The 23,134-nt window shown below is 40.3% G+C and overlaps 1 protein-coding gene across 33 annotated transcripts in view; it reads right to left on the minus strand.

The window, feature by feature from the left end:
* ST3GAL3 (ST3 beta-galactoside alpha-2,3-sialyltransferase 3) overlaps positions 1-23,134 on the minus strand; it is a 190,386-nt gene that overhangs the window by 67,920 nt on the left and 99,332 nt on the right. For 31 of the 33 annotated variants that reach the window (XM_071750348.1, XM_071750364.1, XM_071750374.1 and 28 more), the window contains one exon: positions 5,212-5,306. In XM_071750348.1, the coding sequence (XP_071606449.1) occupies positions 5,212-5,306 (95 nt within the window). Of the gene's footprint in view, positions 1-5,211; positions 5,307-10,015; positions 10,196-16,097; positions 16,172-23,134 lie in introns of those variants that run through there. The other 2 variants (XM_071750370.1, XM_071750376.1) reach the window with 2 other exon arrangements.

Genomic DNA, 23,134 nt, shown 5'->3' on the forward strand with positions numbered 1-23,134 from the left:
TACATCTACTAGCGTTGGTCCTCTGGGCAAAGACTTGATTTCTTTGTCACCAAGTCTGTCACCCGTTCCAGATGTCCCTCTTGTATCGGATGAAAAGATGAAGTTTCCTAGCCAGCAGTACATACTGCATTTGATAAAATCTTAGCACTTCAAACATGTTCTTAATACTCTCTTTTCACATGGCAAAGAGATTGCTCCCTAGATTCCTGGTAGACAAATTCTGAGATAGTGACACATCAGTCACTCCCTAAGAAATAAGTATCACCTTCAAAGACAAATTGATTCAAGGCCAACAAAGCAGCCTCACTGCTTACTGCAATATAGCAGGAACAGAGGTAGAAGTGAAAACCTATGATTACTACTAAGCAATAACACAACTACTGATTACATGCATGGAGGAGGTATTACACAGCTCATGTTCGTTTAGCTTTTAGTGTATGCTGTGCCATATGTTTTCATTTAAGTTAAAAAAAAAAACCTGCATCAACTCTCCTGGCCTCATTATACAGAGAGGATGCCAGATACAGCTACTCTTTCTTATGAAAGCCTTTTATATTCTTTAAGCCACATGTACTAAGAAATTCTATTAATAGTCAGGTATTTCTCCAGCCTTGTTTGTTGCCCTTCTCCAAATAACTCCTTCCTTTTGCTTTAGCTACAGAGGTAAATTTGGGGAGGAAGTCCTCTGGGATTAATAATCTCACTAACACTATAAACAATTTTTCCATTGCTCATTCATTGACAAATTTAACCCTTTTAGCAGTGTACATGCTAGATCATCTCTGCAACAATACAGACAGTATGCATGTTCATATCTCTAAAATATCAAATCTCTGCTAGAAAAAGGTTGCAAATACAAAAGAAGAAATTCCAATTAAAAAAAAAAAAATTAAAAATCTCCCTGCAACTCATTTAAGAGCCTAGTAGGCTTGGTGGGTGCTGGGAAAGAAGCATTCCTACAAGCAAATGAAACCCTCAAAAATAGTGAAACGTGGGAGGCACTCCAACAGCCCAGCTAATGCAGAAACAATAGCCTGGGACACAGGAGGGTGCTCGGCAGCCTGAGCTGTCCCCCACAGGACAACTTGACATTTGTAGCTTTTAGAGTTCCAGCTTCTTGTTGCAGTCTGATCTTCATGACAACTCTTCAAATTTACTTCCTTCATCGTGTTCCTGAATGACATCCCCCACTTTGGCTGAATGTACATTAGTAAACAAACGGGCAGCAGGGCACACTGTCTGGCATGAGTCCATACTATTAAAGTGCTAGCACAGTTCACCAATGGTTTTCACCAGGGCCAACTAATATCCTCTCCTATAATTGTCATGCATACACAGGGTCACAGGCTAATAGAGGCAGTGACCTTTCTTGATAGGAAGCCTGGATATAGATACTTTCTTTTCACAGGGACAGGGAGTTAACCTGTTTGAACAATGAGCTCAAATGCCTTCAGGACCAGAGGACAACCATTTCATTTATTAATAGAGATGGAGTCATCGTTTCCAAGCACTCACATTGGCACATTCCATTTCTAGGGTCTGTCAAGTCACATAGCGGGAGACAACAACGCTCACCAAGCACTAAGGCTTGTTTTTTAAACTGCATGCAGTCATATATGACACTGGTCTGTCTGACAACATGGTCGTTCTTCATCATTTAGGAAATCTTTATTTAATATTTCATTCTGAAATATAACTTCATATGTTCATAGTTAGCTGCAGTAGACACTGTGTGAAACCTAGAGCCAGTGTTGCACAAGAGGCCAAACTAGATAGTTGTAGTGACCCTTTATGGGATTAAAATTTATGAGCAAATACACTCAAACCTTTTCAGAAATATATCTCATGATTTTCTGTATTCTCTGCACAAACAGAAAGCAAAAGTTCCCACAAAGGGCTTACAGACATTTGTGATGAATGCCACCTTTAATCTGCAGTATCAGCTTCAACATTCTTAACAGTCCTCGGCTCCCCTTTTGTCCCAGGTCACTGGGGACTGGCTCAAGTGATTATTATCACTCCTTGGTCCAGATCTTTGATGAACAGAGGAAGAGCCAACAATTACAATGTGCTAGAATTCTCTGCATATTTAAGAAAAAGATACAATCACTCTTCAACTATTCAACCCCTCTTCAAGTATTTCTAACACCTTGTATAGGACACTCACAGACCCCTGCTCAAAAAGAGTTTGCAGAAGAATTCCTACCATGTGCCTCATCCCACAAAGTCCTGCTTATTCCTATGCTTCTTTCATTTAGGAGTTAATTAATCACTAAGGTGGTTCACTAGCAAACAGCAGCAGTTTCCAATCTAACATGGTGCTTTACTCCTACCACAATAGTTCACTTCAGAACAAGCATTATTCCATGGAAGTCTAAAAAAATTCCATATTCAGAACCATATTGACTTTAAGGGCTTCTACATCCAGTACTCCCAGAGAAAGTGGAGCACTCTGGTTATAAAACCCACTTGCATGAGCAACTCAGAAAATGACCAATGGAAAGAGGAAGCAAGTATTCGTTCATGAAGAAGCTGTGTCAAGCTTTCTGTGTTATACTGAGTACTTTTTAACATCTAGAGGTGGAAGGAGCATTTTTACCATCAGATTCTTTTTGAAGAAAATTAAGATTCCTGGTGTACTGTGTCAAAATGATTAACATACTGCCTTTTCTTTGATATAACTTGCCTTCAGAGTGGTAGTCCTGTCCTGAAAATTTCTGAGCCACTTCTACTCTTTTACATGTAATTTATACAGATGGGTTACTCTAAATCAGTGAAGCTCACTAGACAATGATACTCAAAAGCTGCTTTACCCTGAAGATTTAAAGCCATGTTCTTGCAGTCTTGTAATTGTTCCTTCTTGGACCAGTGGTCACTATATGATAGATAAGACAGGACTTAGAGTTTTTTAGAGACAAATTAAAGAAAAACTTAGCTAAAAGTCTGAAGAATAGAGAGAAACATTAGTAAGATAAAGCAGAAATGGTGGATTCTCCCCTGAGCTGTTAAGAGTCTCTTGATTTCATAACTTCAGTATTTTCAAGCCATCACAGATTAGTTTCTCGAAGTTTCCTGGAACATGTATGGAACATTACTGAAAGTGAGCTCATCTTGTGGCTATATTTCACATAGGGAAAAAAAAAAACAAAAGGCATTTTGCAGTTGGACCAGATCACAAGGAATTAAAAATGTTGGGTGATACTCACTGAAGTTCTCAGCAAAATCTTCCTATTACTAACACAGCTAGAGTCAGTGTCTGTAAACACCAATTGCCTTTCCCAACGTGATGCACACTGGAAATCCCAGCTGATGGTCTCATAGGGCTTCCAAACACAGAGAGCAAAACTCCTGTCCTGTGTTTCAACACAGGCCTGTCTCTCTATGCTTTCTCAGCCACCACAACTACTCTTTTTCCCATGCACATCCCAGCTCTGATAAGTCTTCATTTCACACGTGACCGCACTCTATGCTGCCTGCCTGGGTCACTTGTTTGGATATCATTAGACTGCCCTGACTGAAAGCCCTAATGAGGTGCTGATCCCATCATCCAGTCACTCAGCTGAGCCGGAACGTGCCCCATGGGATGGTCCAAAAAGACTTCATGCAAGAATTTCAAGTGATGTGGAACATGAAAGGGAGCCATTTGCATCACCAGGACTCACAGCCTGTCAGCATGGCCATTAGAAATCCTTGGGCTACAGAGATTTACAATTCAACCCTCTCCCACACAGAAATTGCTCCACACCAAAAACTTGGCACAAAATTCAGTCCCAGGAGGGCATTAAAAAAAATAACCCATTCAACTGTTTCTGTCCCATGGCTTCAGCTTGCAGCCATTTAAATAATAGCAATTTCTCATTTCTCTTTTTAACTGAGGAAATTCAATATAAAAAACCAGATTTACATAACATTGCAGAAGTAATACAAGTGTGCAACAAACCCAGGGGGAAGGATGCCAGAGCCATTCTGTCATTCCCCTTTTGGTGAATTTCTCCATTTGGATTCAGTTCAATGGAATGAATTTTATTAGGTTTAGCTGACATCACATGTCATCTGCAAATCCCACCTCCATGCTGCTCAGGCAGCTTGTCCTACCTTAGTACATCTTATGTGCCTATTAGTAAGGGACAAGCCCTCCTGTGGTCAATGTAGCCTTCCACTTGTGATGCCACTTATTTCTTTGTTGAAAACTACTGGCTAATTTAGAGGACAGTAATTAGTTGCTTATTGAGGTGCAAAAGACTGACTGGACAAGGAATGGACATATACAGAGCAGTGAAGAGAACTGATGCAAGAAGAAATAATTTTTTTCACTAAAACCTTTGATTTTATGGCATTGTTCCAGCAACTACCACAGCTACTTCCAGAGAGACAGACCCAAGCCTATTGGCTGCAGTCCTTTCTCCACCAGGTTTTTCAATTAATCAATAACGTTGAGTTTGTCAGACTAAAAAAGTCTTGGAAGTTGATGCAATGCTAAGAGCAGACATCAGGAAGTCTGCAGAAAATTACTGCTGTGAGCATAAACCTTCTGCACCACCAGCACTCAGCCAGGGAAGGCCTTTCGTGGCACAGGAGAGATAGCAAGGAGCCAAGCCACCCAGAGAATTGCCAGGTAACCTACTGACTCCCATCTCATCACCACCAGCACCACTCTTGCTCTCCCACAGCACCTGAGAATGCAGCCCCTGCTGCCACACAAGCTGGTGGAGAAGGTATATTGCAAAGCAGCACTAAAGCATCTGAGATTTTTCCTATTTGTTATACAAGTAGCACAACAACAAAACAATTATATAACAAAATGACATAAAAAGAAAATAAAGATTTTTATCAGTGGTCAGCTCCCATGCTCCAAAAAGCAGAAAAAGGAGTCTTACCCATTCTTTGGAGAATTACTGACTTAAAGATACTTTAAATTGGTTTGGACTCTGCTGCTGTCAGCAAACATGCTACAAGTTACAACAGTCAGTGTTAAAATGCTTCTTTGAGAATGTGGTGACAGGTCTAAATGCCATTGTTGCACTGACTCTCTCCATGTACTAAACCATTCTCCATGTTCCAGCTGTGAGAACCACATGTACAATGCTTCTCTGGAACAGATCAAAAAACTAAGCCCAAGGGACCAGCTGAGCTTTCAAGACAGAAAAACAAGACAGGGCAAGCATCTGCAGAACCACCTTCTTTTTTATCAGCTGTACAGTATTCTCATACCTTGTCCTTTAATTCCAAAAGGGGGTACAAAGTCCCTGATACGTGCCCATTTTCTGAAGGAATCATCCAAGAACATTGGTGCCGGCTTTGAGAACCTGAGAAAACCAAAATGAGAGAGAAATTAACTCCTGAACTAGGAAGGGTGAATTTGTATAGCAAGTTGGAGAGAATCCATACCTAAGTGCTGGTTCTACATTCTCACCAGCAACACAGTAACATGGAAGATTTTACTTTCATCCAAAGACACCGGCAGTGGAACAAATGTGTCAGAGTCTCATGTGCCATGAGGACACCCAAAACATTCAAGTCATGAGTCTGGCAATCACATCCACTCAGTAATTTAGAACTTCCTCACCATTGTTTGACTGCTAATTTAGCTACAATAAGTTGCAAATTGCAACCAGAGTTTAGGCAATTTTACTTCCAGCTTTGTAAGCACGAGCCAATTTATGTGCTGTCTACGCAACTGCATGAGGAAGAAGCGTGGAGCTGCCTTTACATTGTTCATTACTTACAAGTGTCCTGTTCTGTGCAGGTGTGAACACACTGGGTGAATGTGTGTGGAGAGCAAGGCTGGGCTTCTCTGCCCTCATGGCTTCTTCTGCCTCACTCTGATGTACAAATACAGCAGCTTTCATAACACAGGTAAGTGTGGAGATAGCTCAAGACATCATGAAGCAGCACTTGACTTAGAGAGGATGGAAATTCAGTATAGATATAGGTGTTTTATTCTGCATTCATTAATATATGCGTGATTCAAGAGAGGTCCTTGCCAAACCAAACAAAAAAAGTTGTGATCTAACCAAAAAGAGAGAATTAGTCCTTCTTTAACCATGTCATTATGGGAATACATTATCATGCTTACATCCTCAACAGACAAAACACAGCAGCTACAAAAAATCTGTCTCTTCTCGTAACAACTAGTACAGTGGACAGACAGAAGGTAACTAATAGGTAAAGAAAACACAGCAATATTAACTTTGATATGGGACCATTTCTGAATGTATCAAGATCACTGCTAGAAAATATGCTAATACTGTTTGAAATCTGTTCATTCAATCCTATCTGGTTGTTCTGGATCAAAATCAATCACACAATGCTATTGAAATGAAGAAAGGAATGTTCAGTCAGAGAGAACATCTCCACTACATCTCTACTGCAAGTGTAATGTACATGTACCTGAAATAGATACATCCTGGCTGATCTAGGTACTGGTACCAGAATAGATGCAAAACACTGTTCTAACCCTCCATTAGGCTGTTCTTGCAATCAGCATGCAATTGTATGCTACTGCAATCTGAACTTTTTGGACCTGAACTACCTGATTTCAGACAAAGTTATCTGCACTATGTCATAGCCAGGCACACAGCAACCATTTCAGATAGCAGCACAATGAAGAAAAGATGGAATGAATTCCAAATTACAAACAGCTCCAAGTACAGTCTGATCAGAGATGCCCGATAAATCAGATGCAGAAATTTCTGGAAAGGGGGGGAAGAAACCAATAGCACCTAACAAAATAAGAACAGAAGACTCCAACTCACCCAGGCATGCCACTTCTCATTCACTCATGCAATCTTTAATAAAATCATCTATAATCATAAAAGCAGGGTGGGCAGATTACATGGCTGATTTAGAAGAAAAGGAATGTTTTTCCAGAGCTGAGAATATGAGAGAATCTATATAACTTTATCTGAGAAAAGATGGCGAAAATATGTCAGATACATTAGAGCTTCTCAAGATCCTAAAGGCCTACTAAAAACAAACAAACAAAAAGAACAGACTACACTAATGCTCTGAAAATATCCTAAAACCCTAATAACTTGGCAAATTAGTTTAATGTTTTTTTCAAGCATCTTGGTGCACTGAAATACAAGTATTATGTTACACTGGTGGGTCTCCAAGGTGTTACCTCCACCTTCTTCTAACATCTATAGGAGCAATCTTTGCAGGATACTTACACAATACACTAGCTTTTATAACCTGGATGTTCACAGCTCTACCATTACAGCTACCACTGGAATTAGCAGAAGTCATGTCCCACAGAATGATCCCCATTATCCCCAGGAAGCATCTGCAGTGATGGACAATTACATTGCCTGTGGTCCCCCAGCACATTCAGGTCCTTTGTTAGGTCACTGAGCTACTCTATTTACTGTTGAGACATGCAACTTTCAAGAAAAACTTGGATGTTTCAGAAAGCACATAAATGAGCATTTTCCTCTCAAGAATCAACAGGATTCCCTACAATAATGGTATAGAGTAGTGCAGTGTAAAGAAAAAACTTAACCAATTCAGTTTGCCTGCTCAAGAGCATTGCACGAGAAAGAAGGTACAGGCTGTATGTTCAGGTTTAACTCAGAAGAGGGTACTATTTATAGATGCAATTAATGGGTAAGTTCTACACCAGGAAATTACAGTTTACAATAGTCTGACATGGAGTATTAAGTCTCTCTCCCTAATACAGATTCCTGCTCACAAGGTGCCTGATAAAACCAGGAGGAAGGTCAGATCCTCCAGGGACTCCCTGGGCTCCAAGGGGAGTTTCCAAGAGCAGCTGAAGCTCTTAGAAGGATTCAGCAGATGCTCTGCAGTGTCACTTTGACCAGGGGACCAAAATGTTGCCCAAAGAGAAGGATGAAGTGATCATTGGCCTTGTTTTTATATTTGCTACATAAGTAAACTTAAAGAATCTTTCTAGCAAAGAGCATGATTGTCTTAGACCAGCCATGAACTTTCAACACTGCTGTACACAGAGCTAGGGAAACTGGCTTTCAGAGTTCATACTTTTGCTTCATTTAGTAAGGGGAAGGAAGAGTTTATGGGGAAATATTATATCCATACAACGAAAAAAAAAAGCAATTTAGAGGATATTTAGTTCCTATAAATCTTGTAAGTAATGCTATTTTGGAAGTATTAAGAAATCATAAACACTGTAAGCTCAGGATCTATTGAAAGTACTTTGCCACCTCAATAAATCAGAGCAGACCAGAACTGAAGTCCAGCAGTGGTACTAGAGCACTGTCTGCCAGACCTCTCCAGGAGCATGTTCTGTCTCAGCTCTGAAGGATGTCTGGTACATTCTAGGACCCTTCAGGAAGTATCAGGATATGCCTCAGCCAGGCCATGGGAATGCTCTCTGCACCTAAAATACATTCCAATGAATGCGTGGGAGTTTGTGAAAAAGGAAATGTTTCTAAACAATGTTAGATTTTGTATCTACTGAGTATCTTACATACAGGATGCTGCATTTTACCTGAGGCATCTGCTGCTGCTGTCTCAGGGCATGTGAGCTGCATTGACAACCACACCTCAGAAGGGAAACAGGCTTGTGTTCCATGGGCAAACAGCAGATACAGTGAGTTTCAATTTTTCAGAATTTAAAATTTAAGCACTTCCTCTCTATTCCATCCCAAATTTCAGAATAGACTCAATGCAACCTCATAGCACATGACAGTCATGAATAGATGAGAAATCTGGGTGCTTGTGGCACACAGGTATGACCAGAATTATTTGGGACAGAAATGCCATGCATCTAAAATCACAAGTTTGAATGAAATACCCTGATAAAAAAAGCAAATGGCATCTACTTGGATGAAAAGGTGAATATGGTAATTATGAGGTACATTCCAAACCTCTCTCAGCTCTGAAGTTTGCATTTCTTATATGAAGAAATTAGTAAAATCTCTTAACACAATTTGTCACAGCACACAGTGAAAGTAAGTGTACTGTCAGAAAGCTATTCCCAAACAAAAATTTATATACAAAAGAAAGTGTGATATATATTTGTGCCTAGAGGATTTTGGCTTATGCAACAAAAAAATTACACTTCCAGGTATTTTCTCCTTAAGGGAGAAAGGCAGAGCTGTGACTCCACAACATTTCTACCTGGAAGGCTGAACTAGTCTGACAGAAACTTCCCAGCCACGTTTTCCGATCATTTCCATTCTGTTCCTGATACACAGATCCGTGTACCAGTGTACACAGATCACAACCACTCCTCTTTGGTGTATGCTGAAGTACTCAACATCGAGAGTGCTAATTTCCCAAAGTATCACACTAGGCCTAGATCAACACCACCTCTATCAAAGTTGCTATTGAACAATTTTAGACATTTAATCTTAACTAGAATCTGCTACCTACTCATACATCCTGCTTTCAAGTCAATTAATACATAAATGTGTAGAAGATAACATGCTAGATGAGAGAGAAAGTACAATAAGTAAACTGACTGATAGTCTTGAGCTGTAGCAAGAAGAGAGGAAGGCAAGGTTAAGTCACTGATGAGTAGAGAAGATGGCAATGCATTTGTAGAAAGGAAAAGAAGATTGGCAGCCACAGATCTCCACAGAGGGCTTATTTCCCAAATAGTTCCTTCCTTCTTTTTCCCCTTCTCTTTTAAGCCACCCTGTTCTTTTCTTCTTCTTTAGTTAGGGAGAATCAGTAGTGAAGAAAAACTAAATAGGAAGGGAAGGAAAAATGCCAAACAGTGGTATAACCTAATGTTGTACACAATCTGAACATTGCATTTGTCAAAGTGCATGAACAAGTTTTAAAAAAAACAAGAAAAAAAAACCAAAAAACCCAACTGAAAACACACACAAAAGAATTACTTATTTGTTCCAGCATGACTTTTATCCTCTTTTGTTTGCTTATGCTCAAAAGCATCCATGGTTAGACAGAAGGCACAAAACCTACCGATTTTATTAATAAAATAGCTGAAATACAATCCAAAGCACTCTAGCACTGAATAAGTAGCTGTGAGGCATTTATAAAAGTACAGAGAGAAAAAATCTAAACTAACCTTTTCCTTATTCCCTAGTGAGACCTAGATGTGTATTTTCTCTCCTGCCTCCTGTCTCTGGGGAGCAGCATGGTGTGATAGCACAGGGAGTGAGGAGGCTTTTGATGTCCTGATTTCACATTTCTTATTGACATTAATCCTCTGTCAAAAATCCAAGCAGCTCAAAGATTCCTCAAGCAGCTGAAAAAATTTAAGAAACTGCATTAATAAGGATTAACCCCATCCTACAGCCAACATACTTCTTTTCCTAAATCAGCAAATAAAAGAGCTACAAAAAATGGATGGCTGCAAGAAGAAAATCTTCAACAGTAGAGACTAGGCCAAAAAATCAGTTCATCTTAGCAAACTGCAGAAATGTTCTTAAAGTAAATCAGACAATACATTAAAGACAATTTTGCAGTGAAGAATGAACAGCTTTGCTTTGTTCTCTGCCCTTTCCTAATTACTCTACTATTTGGGTTTTGTCCATTACTGAGCTGGTGTAATCACTTGTTCTTTCACAGCTCTGCAAAAACGACCATAAGGTGTAAACCATGGTCCTTCCTTCTTACAGAAATGGGCAGTAAATGTCACAAGTCACTCAAAAAAGAATTACCTTTGAACAGGCTTTACTCCATAGGCAAAGAAAAGAAAGGGGCAGGTGTAGTCTAGGAACAAAAAAAAGTCCCTATCAACCTGCAGCCATGTAACAGGACTCAGTTATTCCACCCTCTTCCCCTGTGAATGGTTGCTCTGTATCTTTGAGGCACTCTGTAGTATCATCAGCCTTCTTGCCCTCTTTGCTCTCCAACACCTATTAGGTTGTTTTAACTCATCCATGCAGGCATTTTCCTTTTCTCTGCTCACTGCTCCATTTAGAGCCAGACCAGCTGCTCCAGCATATCTTAAAGGGCCTCTATACTCTGCCCTGCAGTTCACACACAGAACATTGTCATTCTATTACAGAAAAGATAAACAACCTATCATGACCAAAAAATGTAACTCTCTCAGCAGTAAAACCTGTTAAGTACTTCACTTTATTCAGGATCCACTCAAAGATCATGCCCAGTTCTGGCCCTTAAACAAAAAACAGGAACAAAATAGCAAAAGGCTTTAAGAGAGCTGTGAAAAAGATCTAAGGTCTAGAAAGCATGCTCTCTGAGGAAAGCTAGAAAGAAATGAATCTGTTTAGTCTACAGAAGAGAAAATTTTAAGAGGATATGGTAAGCTGTTTAATATTACAAAGCTGCTCTAAAAGAATAAGGTAGTATCTCTATATCTCTTGTAAATATAAGTAGTAGCACTGGGCCTAAAATGCAGCAAAGGAAACTTAAACATTACAAAAAGGTTTCTTATGCTTAGGATTATTACACATTGAAATTGATTGCCTGGATATGGATTCTAGACTTTGCATCAACTACACTGTTTTCTGATTTCACTGTATTATTTTTAAGAACATGTTTATATCTATTAAGCATGGACTACTCATAGCTGTGTCAACTTTTAAGAGAGAAAATTAAATAGATTATTTTTCAAAGGTCTACACAAGTCTACCACTTTAAAAGCCATTTTTACAGTGGACTAAGGCTGCTGAGAGATGACCAAGTACCCAAGCTACAGTGCACTGTAGTTGGGAATCAAGAGCTATCCTTCAGACTCCCTTCAGAAGTATCTACCTTCATATATGGTAATCAAATTTCAGTACAAACACCACTGTAGATAAGCAGCACATGGATTTTGCAAGTGTGCTGCCTGCCAAGACTGCTTTCTGTTTGTCCCCTGTACCTTTGTGATAAACAGGAAGACACGTAAAGTTTAACCTTTCTGCAGTCATTAATATCTTGCTCTTACGCACTGCCAAGACACAAAATCAAAGACTGATTTAATATCACCTCAGTCCCTCCTGCTAACTAACTACATTCTGACACACATGGACTCCAACAGTGTCCTGAACAGCTTACCTATATAATGCAAATAATCACTATCGGGACTGCAAAGTTTTGAGATGAACTGAATATTATAGACAAAAAGAAATTAGTTTTTGCCTGCTGTAACAAAATTCTCAGACTTTCCTACTGATTTCCCAAACATTTGAGACAAAAACTATATATATACAGAAACATAACAAGAAACCCAGTTTAAAGGTTGGCTTCCTTGGGGGGAAGGGGAGGTGGGGGGGGAAAAGCTATGAAATTCAGACAAAGCAGAAACTTTGTCCTGACCTGCCTCACACTGCAGCACATAAGACAAGGTGCAAAATTTGTCATTGTTTACAGAACCCTCTAATACCAAAACACAACTATGCGAGGGTAAAAAGCTGACTTCTAGACAACATAGAATGATGTTAGTTCAAAAACCAGTCTCTTAACATAATTTCAATGTCATGGTTTTGTTTTTTTTTCATCTGTTCTTGTCAAAGATGCAGAATTGGATTACAGATAGTTTTTCCTACCAAAAGCCAGGTGGGGTGTTCAAGGCCTCAGAGGGAGCACTGAGCCAAACAGACGAGATTACCTGGCATTTGGAAACACATTGAAGGTGAGCAAAGCAGATTGTTATTACTGCCTGAGTTTTCAAATCCTTCTGTGTAATCCTTCTCCTGGGTGGAAAGATTTCGCACACATGGAAGATGCCAGCCAGCAACTCTGCCAGGCAGCTAAAGTTTAGAACAATAAAGTTCCTGCTCACATTTAACTGGGACAGGAAGGAGACTGCTGTTTCTATCTGGGTTAATTGCTGCTGTGCAACACTGCACTCCTAAAAGGCAGGGAATCAGATTTTTTTTTTTTTGTGAAATCTAACATGCATTCTGGAAGACTGGAGATGATGGGTGCAGCTCCCATCACTGTCCTGTTGCCTTTCAGCATTGATACTAATTACCTGGTCTGTTAAAAACACAGCAACTGCACTTTTCTTTATAAAGCCATCTTAATGTTCTCTTTATTCTACTTCCAGAGAAAAGCTAATCCACAGCCATGCCATTGCCAGCAAACCCTCCTCACCCACTGCTCAGTCCTGCCACCACTGGCATGTTTGATTGTCCTCAACTGCCAGTCTTATGATAGAGCACATCAAACTGCACTTCACTGTTTCAAAAGCCTCTTATCTTTTTTCCTCCTGCCACATTATTTAACTTACCTAGTTTGAGCTTATTCTACTGCATCAGAACACTTCTCATATAGGAAAGCATTGAAGGGAATAGTGAAAGCTTTAGTGACCTTCATAACAACTAATAATGCCACTGCAGAAGGTGCCTGCAATACTTAATTCTTTTACCTAGAATGAACAGCAGATACAATTTTTGTGCCTGTATGTCAAAAAATCTAAAAAGAAATTGGTACATATGCAGAAAATAGGGTAATGGTGAAAAAGATCCTTCAATCATCAGCTAAACCAAAAACGCAGGTGTTACTTAGAACAGCCAATCACAAGCACAGAAGAGATGTGAGTGCTTTGTTGATGTACGGGATGCAGCACAGAAGGAAATGAGCTACAGAAGCTAATGAACACATAGGCACATAAGACAAATGAGTGTGATCTGATCATGATAAAGCCAGATGAAGACAAAAATAAGTTCACTAGCATTTAAAAAGGGTAAGCTCCAAAAAAGCCTCGTGATGGAAGCCAAGGAAGATAGGACAGTGCAAAACAAATTACTTGAGGTGAACCTTGGTCAGTTTGTAAAAGAGGTTGTATGATTTGGTGCCTTCAGAGGCAGGGGACTGGACTTTTTAGTAATTCAGTTCCCAAATGCCTGATGTTCCTTTACCTCGGGCATACTGCTCTTATCCAGGTCAAAAAATCTGCCTGGGGCAAAAACTTCCTATATAGGTCTTAATGGAGTGAGGATGCTGGGAGAAGAAATGTCAATGTTTCGAACATTTCTACTGAAACAGTTGTTCTGAGAGAGAATTTTTTCAAGGCTCAAATACTTCCAGAATGATCAATGCAATTTCAGAACCTAGGCAGAAAAAAATTCCTATTGAGATGATACGGAAAATATTAATCTGCTACAATGCATACACCATGGCATTAATGTAAGTATTGTCAGCTCTTCTGATTTTACTACATGTAGTGCAATACTTTGAAAAGTTCTATGGGACACTACTTCATGCCACACTCCTGGAAGAATCTCAGCTTTCATGTTAAAAAAAGAAAATATTTTCCTTATAGATGGAATGAGACCTCAATAACTAATAAAGGCGCAGAAACCTGAGGAAAATGAAATAATTCTTTCCAAACTGCCTGCCTTCTCTGTCCTGACTCGTTATTAAAGAATACTTGCAGGTTTCAATTCTCATCACTGCAACTCCCAACAGTAACTTTAAGGTGTTCCAGAGAAAGCCTCCCTAATGAAAATGCAGGCAAAGGACAAGCCTGCTGTCAGACAAACAGGAAATGAAAGCAAAACAATAAAAGTGAGGAGGGGAAATAAGTCTATAGAAACTGTTGCACCACTACTTGCCTACAGCACTCAATGCAAGCAGTTAATTAAAGGCAAAGAAAAAAAGACAACAAGCAAATTGCTCATCTTCTTTGTATGCCATATAAATTGATGCTCAGAGACAGCAGCATGGACAGTCTGTCCTGATGTTTCTCAGAATTTGTTGTTTCTTTTAAGTCATCACAATCTGGGATTGACGTAAAAACCTGGCATAACTGACAATATCAAATCAAATCTACAGTTTTATTGAGAAAACAGGAAGATGTGAATTAGAAACAACGAACTCTGCAGTAAAAACAAGAGGGGGCTTAAAGCATCAGAGATGCTGGGTAAGCACAGTTCTCTCCAAGCATTTTGAGCTTGGACAAGTTTTGGCTGGAATGCACATGACAGTTTGCACCATTCAGAAGATGGACATCCTAACTGAAAAAAACAGTGAGGGGTGGAAATATTATCCATTGCATAGATTCATAGATTCCTAACGCCTAAACAATTTACCTCGGCATGCTCCTTCTTGTAGGAGATTGTTCAAGAAACAGTTGTGTGACTTTCAAGCTTATTAGTCAAAGCCATGTAATACATTTGATCAGAGAACAAGCTTTTTTTCTTCCATTAAATGAAACAGGGTAGCACAGCTTTGCATACCATCTCCCAGTCACAGCCACCTGCTGTGCATCTGCACAATATACACTCAAGAATATCAGAATAATATTGCTTACCAAAACCAGTTATAGATAGCTTACAAAGCTACTATTAATGAGAGCCATAGCAAACCCAATGGGAAGAATTCCAGATGTGTTTCTCTTAACTCTGCTGCACAACAGACTTCATGTTGTAGTGCAGGATGAACTGGGGGAAACCAGTTGTTACTACGTGAGGTTCAGACGCTTTTCCTTTCCTTTAACCAGATGCAAAAACCTCCAAGGATTTTTGCAACTCACAGGCTATGACTGGGAACCTAGACAATAAAAGACCAAGATGTGCCTCATGGAAAGACTGTTTTCATGGGGGGCTTTTCCCCTTGGGTGCCTGTGCCACAAGGTCCTTTGGTAACTGGAGAATCTCCTTTGGTAAATGGAGAGAATGCTTGATACAGGAGATAGGGATCCTTTGCCCAGTTTCATGTAATTCTCTGTCTCCTCTGTCACCTTATTAATTCCAGCCCTTAGCCTAAGAGTGATCTGTAAAGTGACATGCATTAAAGTCTTCCAGATATTATCAGCAATGTTTAATAAAACACTGCTTTGGTCCCATAATTTTAAAAATAAACAAGTATTTTAACAATACAAGGGTAAGACACTGATCTTTTAAAACCTCTTTCTGGGTACTGCTTCCAGAGATAAGGCAGAGAGACTGAACACTGAAGAAAGTTTCCATGTAAGAGGCCACTTGACAAAACTGAAAGGATTTACTGGCTCAAGGAGCAAGTGGGTGCAGTGGAGAAAACTGCAAACAGCAGACAGCACAGACAGCTACATCCTTTCCTAATCATCCCACACAGAAAGTGTCTGGCTTGAGTTAGAGATTAGGCAGGGAAGAGACTGGAGATGCCACTTGACTACTCTGACAAAGAAAACCACGAACGATGCTGACCTCTCCTGTCCTACTTGCAACAAAGGTAAAAAAAATAAGACCTGTCCTTCCAGCCAGCACAATTACTGGTCTCCTCTGACCAGGGTCCTGTGCTCTGCTTGTATCCCCAAATCAAAGTTCAACATGCATCTGGCAACAAACTGTGCAGCAACAAGAGCATCCATGGAAGTAACTTCTTCAAAGGGCTCTGTTCCAAGGCTTGATGGATACCTGAAGCACAAGGTAAGCTCTTAAAAGCCTGCTCTCCAAAATGCTATAAATCTTTCAGAGGAACTGATATCTCTTTGATTCACTAATCAAAGCTGCGAGTATCCCCCTCTTATTCTTACTGCACCACCTGAAGAATGGTACAATGCTCCTCCTTGTCCTACAATTTCATGATTCCAGGAATGGAGCTTTTCAATGAGATCGTTCATTTCAACAAGTTCCCACAAGAAAAGCCAACAGACAAGGATGCTGCTGGTTTATGCATCTGAGATTTACGTAATTCGCTGAAATAAATACTAAATATTATTAGCTACTAAAGGAAATGGTTATGGTGAAGATGAGGGGATAAAAAACCCACACAAATATGTTTTCTCTTTCAGTACCCTTGATAAAGAAAGCACTTTTCCCACAGCTGTGGGAAAGAAAACAAGACAATGGTTAAAGTTAAAAATTACATGTCTTTTGGCTGTTATTAATGGGAACTATAGCACACGGACAAAGTGCAGTCTGAGTGATTCTAAGTTCCAAATCAAAGAAATTCTGCAGGCATGCTCATCATCAGCATTTCTATTTGCTCCTGAATACTACAATGAGCAATAAATATTGCTGGTTCACCTTTTTCATCTGAGTAGCAACAATTAATTGCATGAACTGCATCAGCTTTTATAGAAAGCATCAGTCAGTTGACCTTAGCATTGATCATCTCCCAGGGACGCCCCTCAGGCCACCCAATATTAAGTACTTTCAGCGCACAGACAGAATCCTGCCACACCCAGGAGTTTTCCATGTGCTTTGTGAGTGGGTGGAACAAAGCACAGAGGGTGACCCTGTAACCCAGCATCTCCACGGATCCATCATGGAGCCACAAAAGAAATAACTCACTCTCCACCTCAGCCTGGAATTCAGTCTATTCATTGTATTTTGTTGGCATCACCTGGTTTTGTTTTATTTTCTCATTTTTCTCTTTGCCCACCTATGTTTGCCTAACCACTTAGATGGCCCACACAACCATTACAGTACTCAAGCACTCCACAAACAATTACTTATAACATAAATCTGTCACAGAGAAGGTGTTTGTGCCTTCATTCCACTTCTGGAAAGTTTTCAAACTGATTCTGTGAAGGTATCAAACTTCTCAACCCAGACATTTTGGAAATAGACATGCTGGGTGTGACAGTGCAAGATAGGTACAATGTTACAATGCTGTGATGAGACAAACCCTTATTTGTATCCTGCTATGAAGCTGTGATGTCACAGTGGTACAATGGTCCTATTATGATGTTACCATGCTACAGTAACAAAGAGTGGTCATTTTGTCCTCCTTTAATCTTACTTCAGCAAAACAACCACCTTGGTAAGCAAAAAGGAAACATGAGAGCTCACAGCCTACAACGTGAAAGCTTTGGAATGCACTGGCAAACAAAATGAAGACCATAATATAAATAAGGATAATCTTAATCACTAGCTATTTCTGATATCTTATCATCTTAAGTATTTCTACCCTACAATAAATCAATGGACACTTAGTAACTTCTTTGAACTTACTGAAGTACAATAGAAGAAAACAAGAAAGTTATGGTTCCTGCTACCCCAAAAAGTTTGCTAAGAATAGTAATCAGAATAATTGCTAATACTAATTTATTATTCAAAGCTGTAATAAAATACCAGTAAACATTTTGACTGCCCTTCCAATCTTCCCCCAAAAGTTATTTTTCTAAAAGGAATTTCCCCATATAAGATTAGAGTAGTTTAAAAAAGTTAAATTCCACAAACCCATGAAATTCAGGATACTCTTACATTTCCCTGTCTAAATCAAAAAATTGAAGAACTACTTTTGCAGAGTATCCCTTGATCTTGCTTGGCAAGAGAAGAAGCAGATCTTCATTAGCCAGCAAAATAGCAATGCTGTCAGCCAAAAGGAGAGCTTTCCACAAGTATTTATGGGTGCTCTCTGGGCACAGACTGCAAACAAACTCCAAACAGACAACCATGGAGCAGGAAGACACTACAAGAGCATCATCCCACATTACTTTCTCTGTCTCTGTTGTGCTCGTGCTCAGCCTTCACGAAAGGCACCTTTTCTTTCTGTTGGACATTTTGCTTTCACTGAGTGTACTTGGCAGTAAAGTTCACAAGCAATGCAATTATAAAACCTGCAGATTCTCACGTCAATGCTGTGTAAACAACACTGTCTAAACTTAAGCCTACAAATGACTGAAGAAACGATTTTCAGAGATATTCAGCACTCTGTTGAATTCAACAGAAACTGCATAGCAACTTCTCTTCTGAACAAATCAGGTCACTTCTGTTACCATACTTATCTTCTAGTAATTATTTCTGAATATTCCCAGTGCACATTTTTCCACTGCAATTGCCTGATACATGCTCTGCAGCAATGGTTTTCATTTTACTATCTTGGCCAGCAGTCACGAAGTGAATAAAATCGACAGCCCCTCTGGTGACAGCAAGCTTTAAAGGCAACAAAACAGGTCCACTCCTGTCAACTTTTATCAGCTAACTTTTGAAAAATTGCATCCCTGGTTATAGGGATTACTATCTCCCATATGCTGTAGGAGCTAGGAATAAAAATACAAGAGCAGCTCTATTGGAAACAAGAAAATGCTGATGAGCTGCAGTATCAACAAATTGCTTCCAAACTTGCCCATGGCCAGCACGGCTTTGGCGAATCTGTAACAGATAGCGTGAGCTCTCATTCCATGGCTACTTACTTCTTCTTTTGATATCAAGAGCGTGCTTAATCTTGCAAAGCACAAATCCAACCAAGCCTTGCCTGCTTTGCTTACTGTTTCCACCCATTGAAAGCTACCAGGGGCATTTCTTGAAACGCACATGAAAAGCCTGGACTCTGAGGGCTGTGATCTCAAGGCACTGAGCTACGCGAATGGTAACCATCAGCAATGACCCCAGGACAGCAGCTCAGGGATCAGAGATGTTTGCTTTCTCAGCAGTTACAGTTACTGCATCAAAACACGTTGTCTCTAAGGGAGGAAAAAGAAGTGTTGCTTGATTTTTAGCTTGGGGTTATTCTTTTTTATAGAATTATTGGCATGCTTTCCCAGCAGTAAGGAAAATCCTACCTAAAGATGCAAGTGAGACTGTGCTGGGTCAGACCACAGTACCAAATCTCTTCTCCAAAAACAGCAACAAATGGATGCCCAAGTAAGAACGGGGCAAAGAGATAAAATATTTCCTCCCTAACATTCACACAGCTTTCAAACATTTTCAGCTGAGTGGATTTCCTGAGCCTGATGTTGTTTGTCTAATCAGCAGCGCACTCTCTCCCTACCAGCAATGGATCCCTCCTCCAAATGGCTGTCCAGACTCTGCTGGAATTCATAGACATTTTGCAGCTGTCACATTCTTCAGGAAGGAGTTGTCCAGGTATATGGACCTGATGCACAAAGAATTGAACCTTTTTTATTTCAATGTATATAAGTAGAAAAAGACTGAATGTTTTTTCCCTTCTACCCTTCTCTGTTGTAGTAAAAGCCAATGCAGAGTTCAGTGCAGCTCAGTCAGTAGACCCACCACAGAAGATCACATCTCCCTCTGCTCTCTTGCTTCCTTCCCCTCAGACACTGAGATGTGTTTTCATCCCACTTGTTATACATCCAGCTGTCTCAGCAGTCACATAGCCTCCTACCTCTCAATTTCCCTTTGCCCTCAAGGTCTTCCCTTATTCTGCCTTTGGGATTTGATGTTACCAAGCTTCAGTGAGTTTTGTTTCATGCAGCTCTCATCTGGGAAGCACACCCTATCCCTGTGCAGTAGAAGCCTTTAAATCCATTTCTCATGTTCCTTATGTGTTCCTCAGATTGTACCTCCTGAAGCTCTCACTTCCCTGGTGTCTATCACAAGCTACTTGCTCTTGCTACTACATGATCAACTACCCCTTTTTGGCCTGGCAGACCACTTAACAACTGAGGAGTATCTCAGGTGCCAGTCTCTCCTGTCACATAAGGAGCCCTGCCTCCTCCTGTGTGCATACAAGATGTTTGGTAGCTCTGGGTGGAAGAGAAGTTACAGATTTATTGCATTTGACTGAAAAATATCTCCCAGTAACAATGCAGTTGCCAACAGGAGCATCAGAAACGAGGTGGCTGTAAAGGATAGAGCCCATCCATGTACGAGCCCCAGCTGCTTTCTGAGAAACAGTGCATGGGCACAGAAACCATGGCACACTCTGGGAAGTGGTCTGTGCTTCCAGCTGGTGAAGAACCATGAAGTCACTATGTCCACAGACTGCACTGTGCAAGAAGGGGCAGTCATAGCAGCAATCAACTGCTTTGAGGAAATCCTCCCTTTTGAGCCGGCCAATGTTCTTCAGTAGCTGTACACAAAGAGTAAAACATTAGTTTTCAAAGCACCATTTTTCATAAGGAGATGGGGCTCATTCAGACACAAATGGCATCCATGTTACTCCTCTTTACCCACTAGCTAGTGGGAGAATAAAGCTCAGACACAGGAAAACTGCCTCTGTAGCAATGTCCTGCAGCTGTCAAAGAGCTGGCACTTCAACAAATCAGGCACAGGAAGAAGAGAACCCTGGCCAACAGAACAATTTCAGAGTCTCCACATGACACCACAGAAGTAGGTGACCATGGAGACAGTCTCTCATTCCATTTTCCTGGGCATTCACATGTTGTCTCTACTGATCTGTGGGAAGTATAGGAATATGTACTCTTTGATACACCAATATTGATTTAAGACCCAGTCTTGTGTGGGAAGTGTTGACAAATTACCTCTGGTAGACACTGAAATTACTCAACCAATTAACTGACATTAGATTAGATAACAGGTTGGAAAAATGCAATGAATAAGATGTGTGCAGCTGCACATGTTTTCACTCAATTATATGACAGTAGGACTGGTATTACTTCAAGCATCAAGGCTATACCAAATCAGATAAGCAATCCCACCTAAAACAAAACCCAGCAACATACTTCCCACAAAAGTAAAATAACTTTGTACTAAGTCACAGCAGAATTAATGGCCAGATACCATTTCTTCTTAGCTATGATTAACTTTGAAATCAATGCCTTAGAGAGCAAGAATTCACATTCTTACTTAAAAAAAAATACTGTTACTATAACAGTTTAATTACTTGTATTAGTACACAATTATGCATCTTTTATTCATATCCTGTCAGTAAAGTCTGTAAGCTAAAACCAGTTTGAAATATGGCCTAGTTCCATCTAAGTGAGAGCCAAGAAAGGTTAATATTGACTCAATTTACTTCTTTTCTGCTATGCAGTAAATTGCACACACCTCTGGTATTTCCTCTGCAATCTTCACACATCACATTTTTGCTCATACAGAATCCACTCTTCCTAGGGAGAGACAGGCTATGATTTTATTTTGCAGTAGATTGGAAATCAGGCCTGCAGTAGGTGTGAAGACACTTATCTCTTCTCTGCCACAACTGCTTCCTAGAAAGGAGCAAAAGAGTAAGAGCTGAGCCCCAAGGTCTGAGCTCTGTGGGCCTCCTCCAGAAGAGGCTTGGCAGCTGGGTGTGAAAGAGCTTCTGAAGAACATGGTGAAGGAATGGTGCAGTAAGAGAACAAGAGAAGAGACAAGTAAAGGAAAAACAACATTTTGAGAAGATCCAGATTGATGGTGCTAAAGTCTACTGCCTAGAACACCCTAAAAGACTACCAGTTTTAAGCAATCACTTGTCACCCTAATTCTTCCACCCCCACCTGTAAAGTCACATCAGATCAGCTCACCTCCAGGAACTGGCTGAAACACTGCCTACACACCTCAGTTCCTGTGGATCTGATGATATTGACCAAACTACTCACCAACATACCTATAACTTGTCATACCATGGTCAACTAAACGTTTAGAATTCTATTTTTAATATTCTTTTTAAAGAGTTTTCCTGGTAAACAAGTTTATTGTTCTGTGGTTTCTCAAGTCCCTTTGCATGTATAGGTAATATATTTGTTCCTTCCATTCCTGCAGCTGAAGCCTGGTTATAAGAACAGATTACATATTTCGGTCAGCAGTTCAATCACTTCATTCTTAGGGGTCTTTAAAATTCCTAGATATATGCAGCCTGGGTGATTTAGCACTTATTAGTTTAGCAGTGAGAGAGACCAGAGACTGCTTCAGAGAGATATTACTGTTCTGAAGCTGGGTCCTAAGTATACAGCCTTGAAAGTATAAAGGAGGGCAAATTTAACAACCCACAATACAGAGGAGAGCTAAGGCCTGAACTGGATACAGCTTATTCTCTACCTCCTTCCCATCTGTGCAAAATCAAAATGCCTCCATTTAAATTAACTTTCAAAAAATACTTGCTGCTACTACAGGCAGAAGCATGATGAAGAATAAGCCCTCCAACAGTTTTAGTGATAGCTGCCATGGTACTCCACTTCGTGATCAGTGCACTTCTTTTTAAATTATTAGCAAGGGGGTAATTAAGAAAACTAAAGTGAGAAAGATAACTCAAAGATTAATGAAGCCTTTATTCAAGATACCTCTGAAATTTGTATGCCAAGCAAAGATGAGGGTCCTGGTGGACAAGTTGAACAAGAGCCAGCATCGCGCCCATGCTGCAAAGGAGGCCACCAGCATCCCGGGCTGCAAGAGGCAGGGGGCTGGCAGCAGGGAGATGGAGGGGACCCTTCCCCTCAGCTCAGCAGGGGTGAGGCACTGCTGGAGGGGTGGGCTCCCCACTGCAAGACTGACCTGTTGGAAAAGTCCAGCAAAATAAGATGATTATAGGATTGGAGCATCTGCCACATGAGAGGCTGAGAGCGCTAGGGTTGTGTGTTCAGCCTTAAGGAGAGAAGGTTCAAGGAATGCTTATAAATGTGTAAAAATGTCTGCTGGGGGGAAGAAGACCATGATAGTCTTCTCAGTGGTGCCCA

Source organism: Heliangelus exortis, chromosome 8 (assembly GCF_036169615.1).
Source record: "Heliangelus exortis chromosome 8, bHelExo1.hap1, whole genome shotgun sequence".
NCBI lineage: Eukaryota > Metazoa > Chordata > Aves > Apodiformes > Trochilidae > Heliangelus > Heliangelus exortis.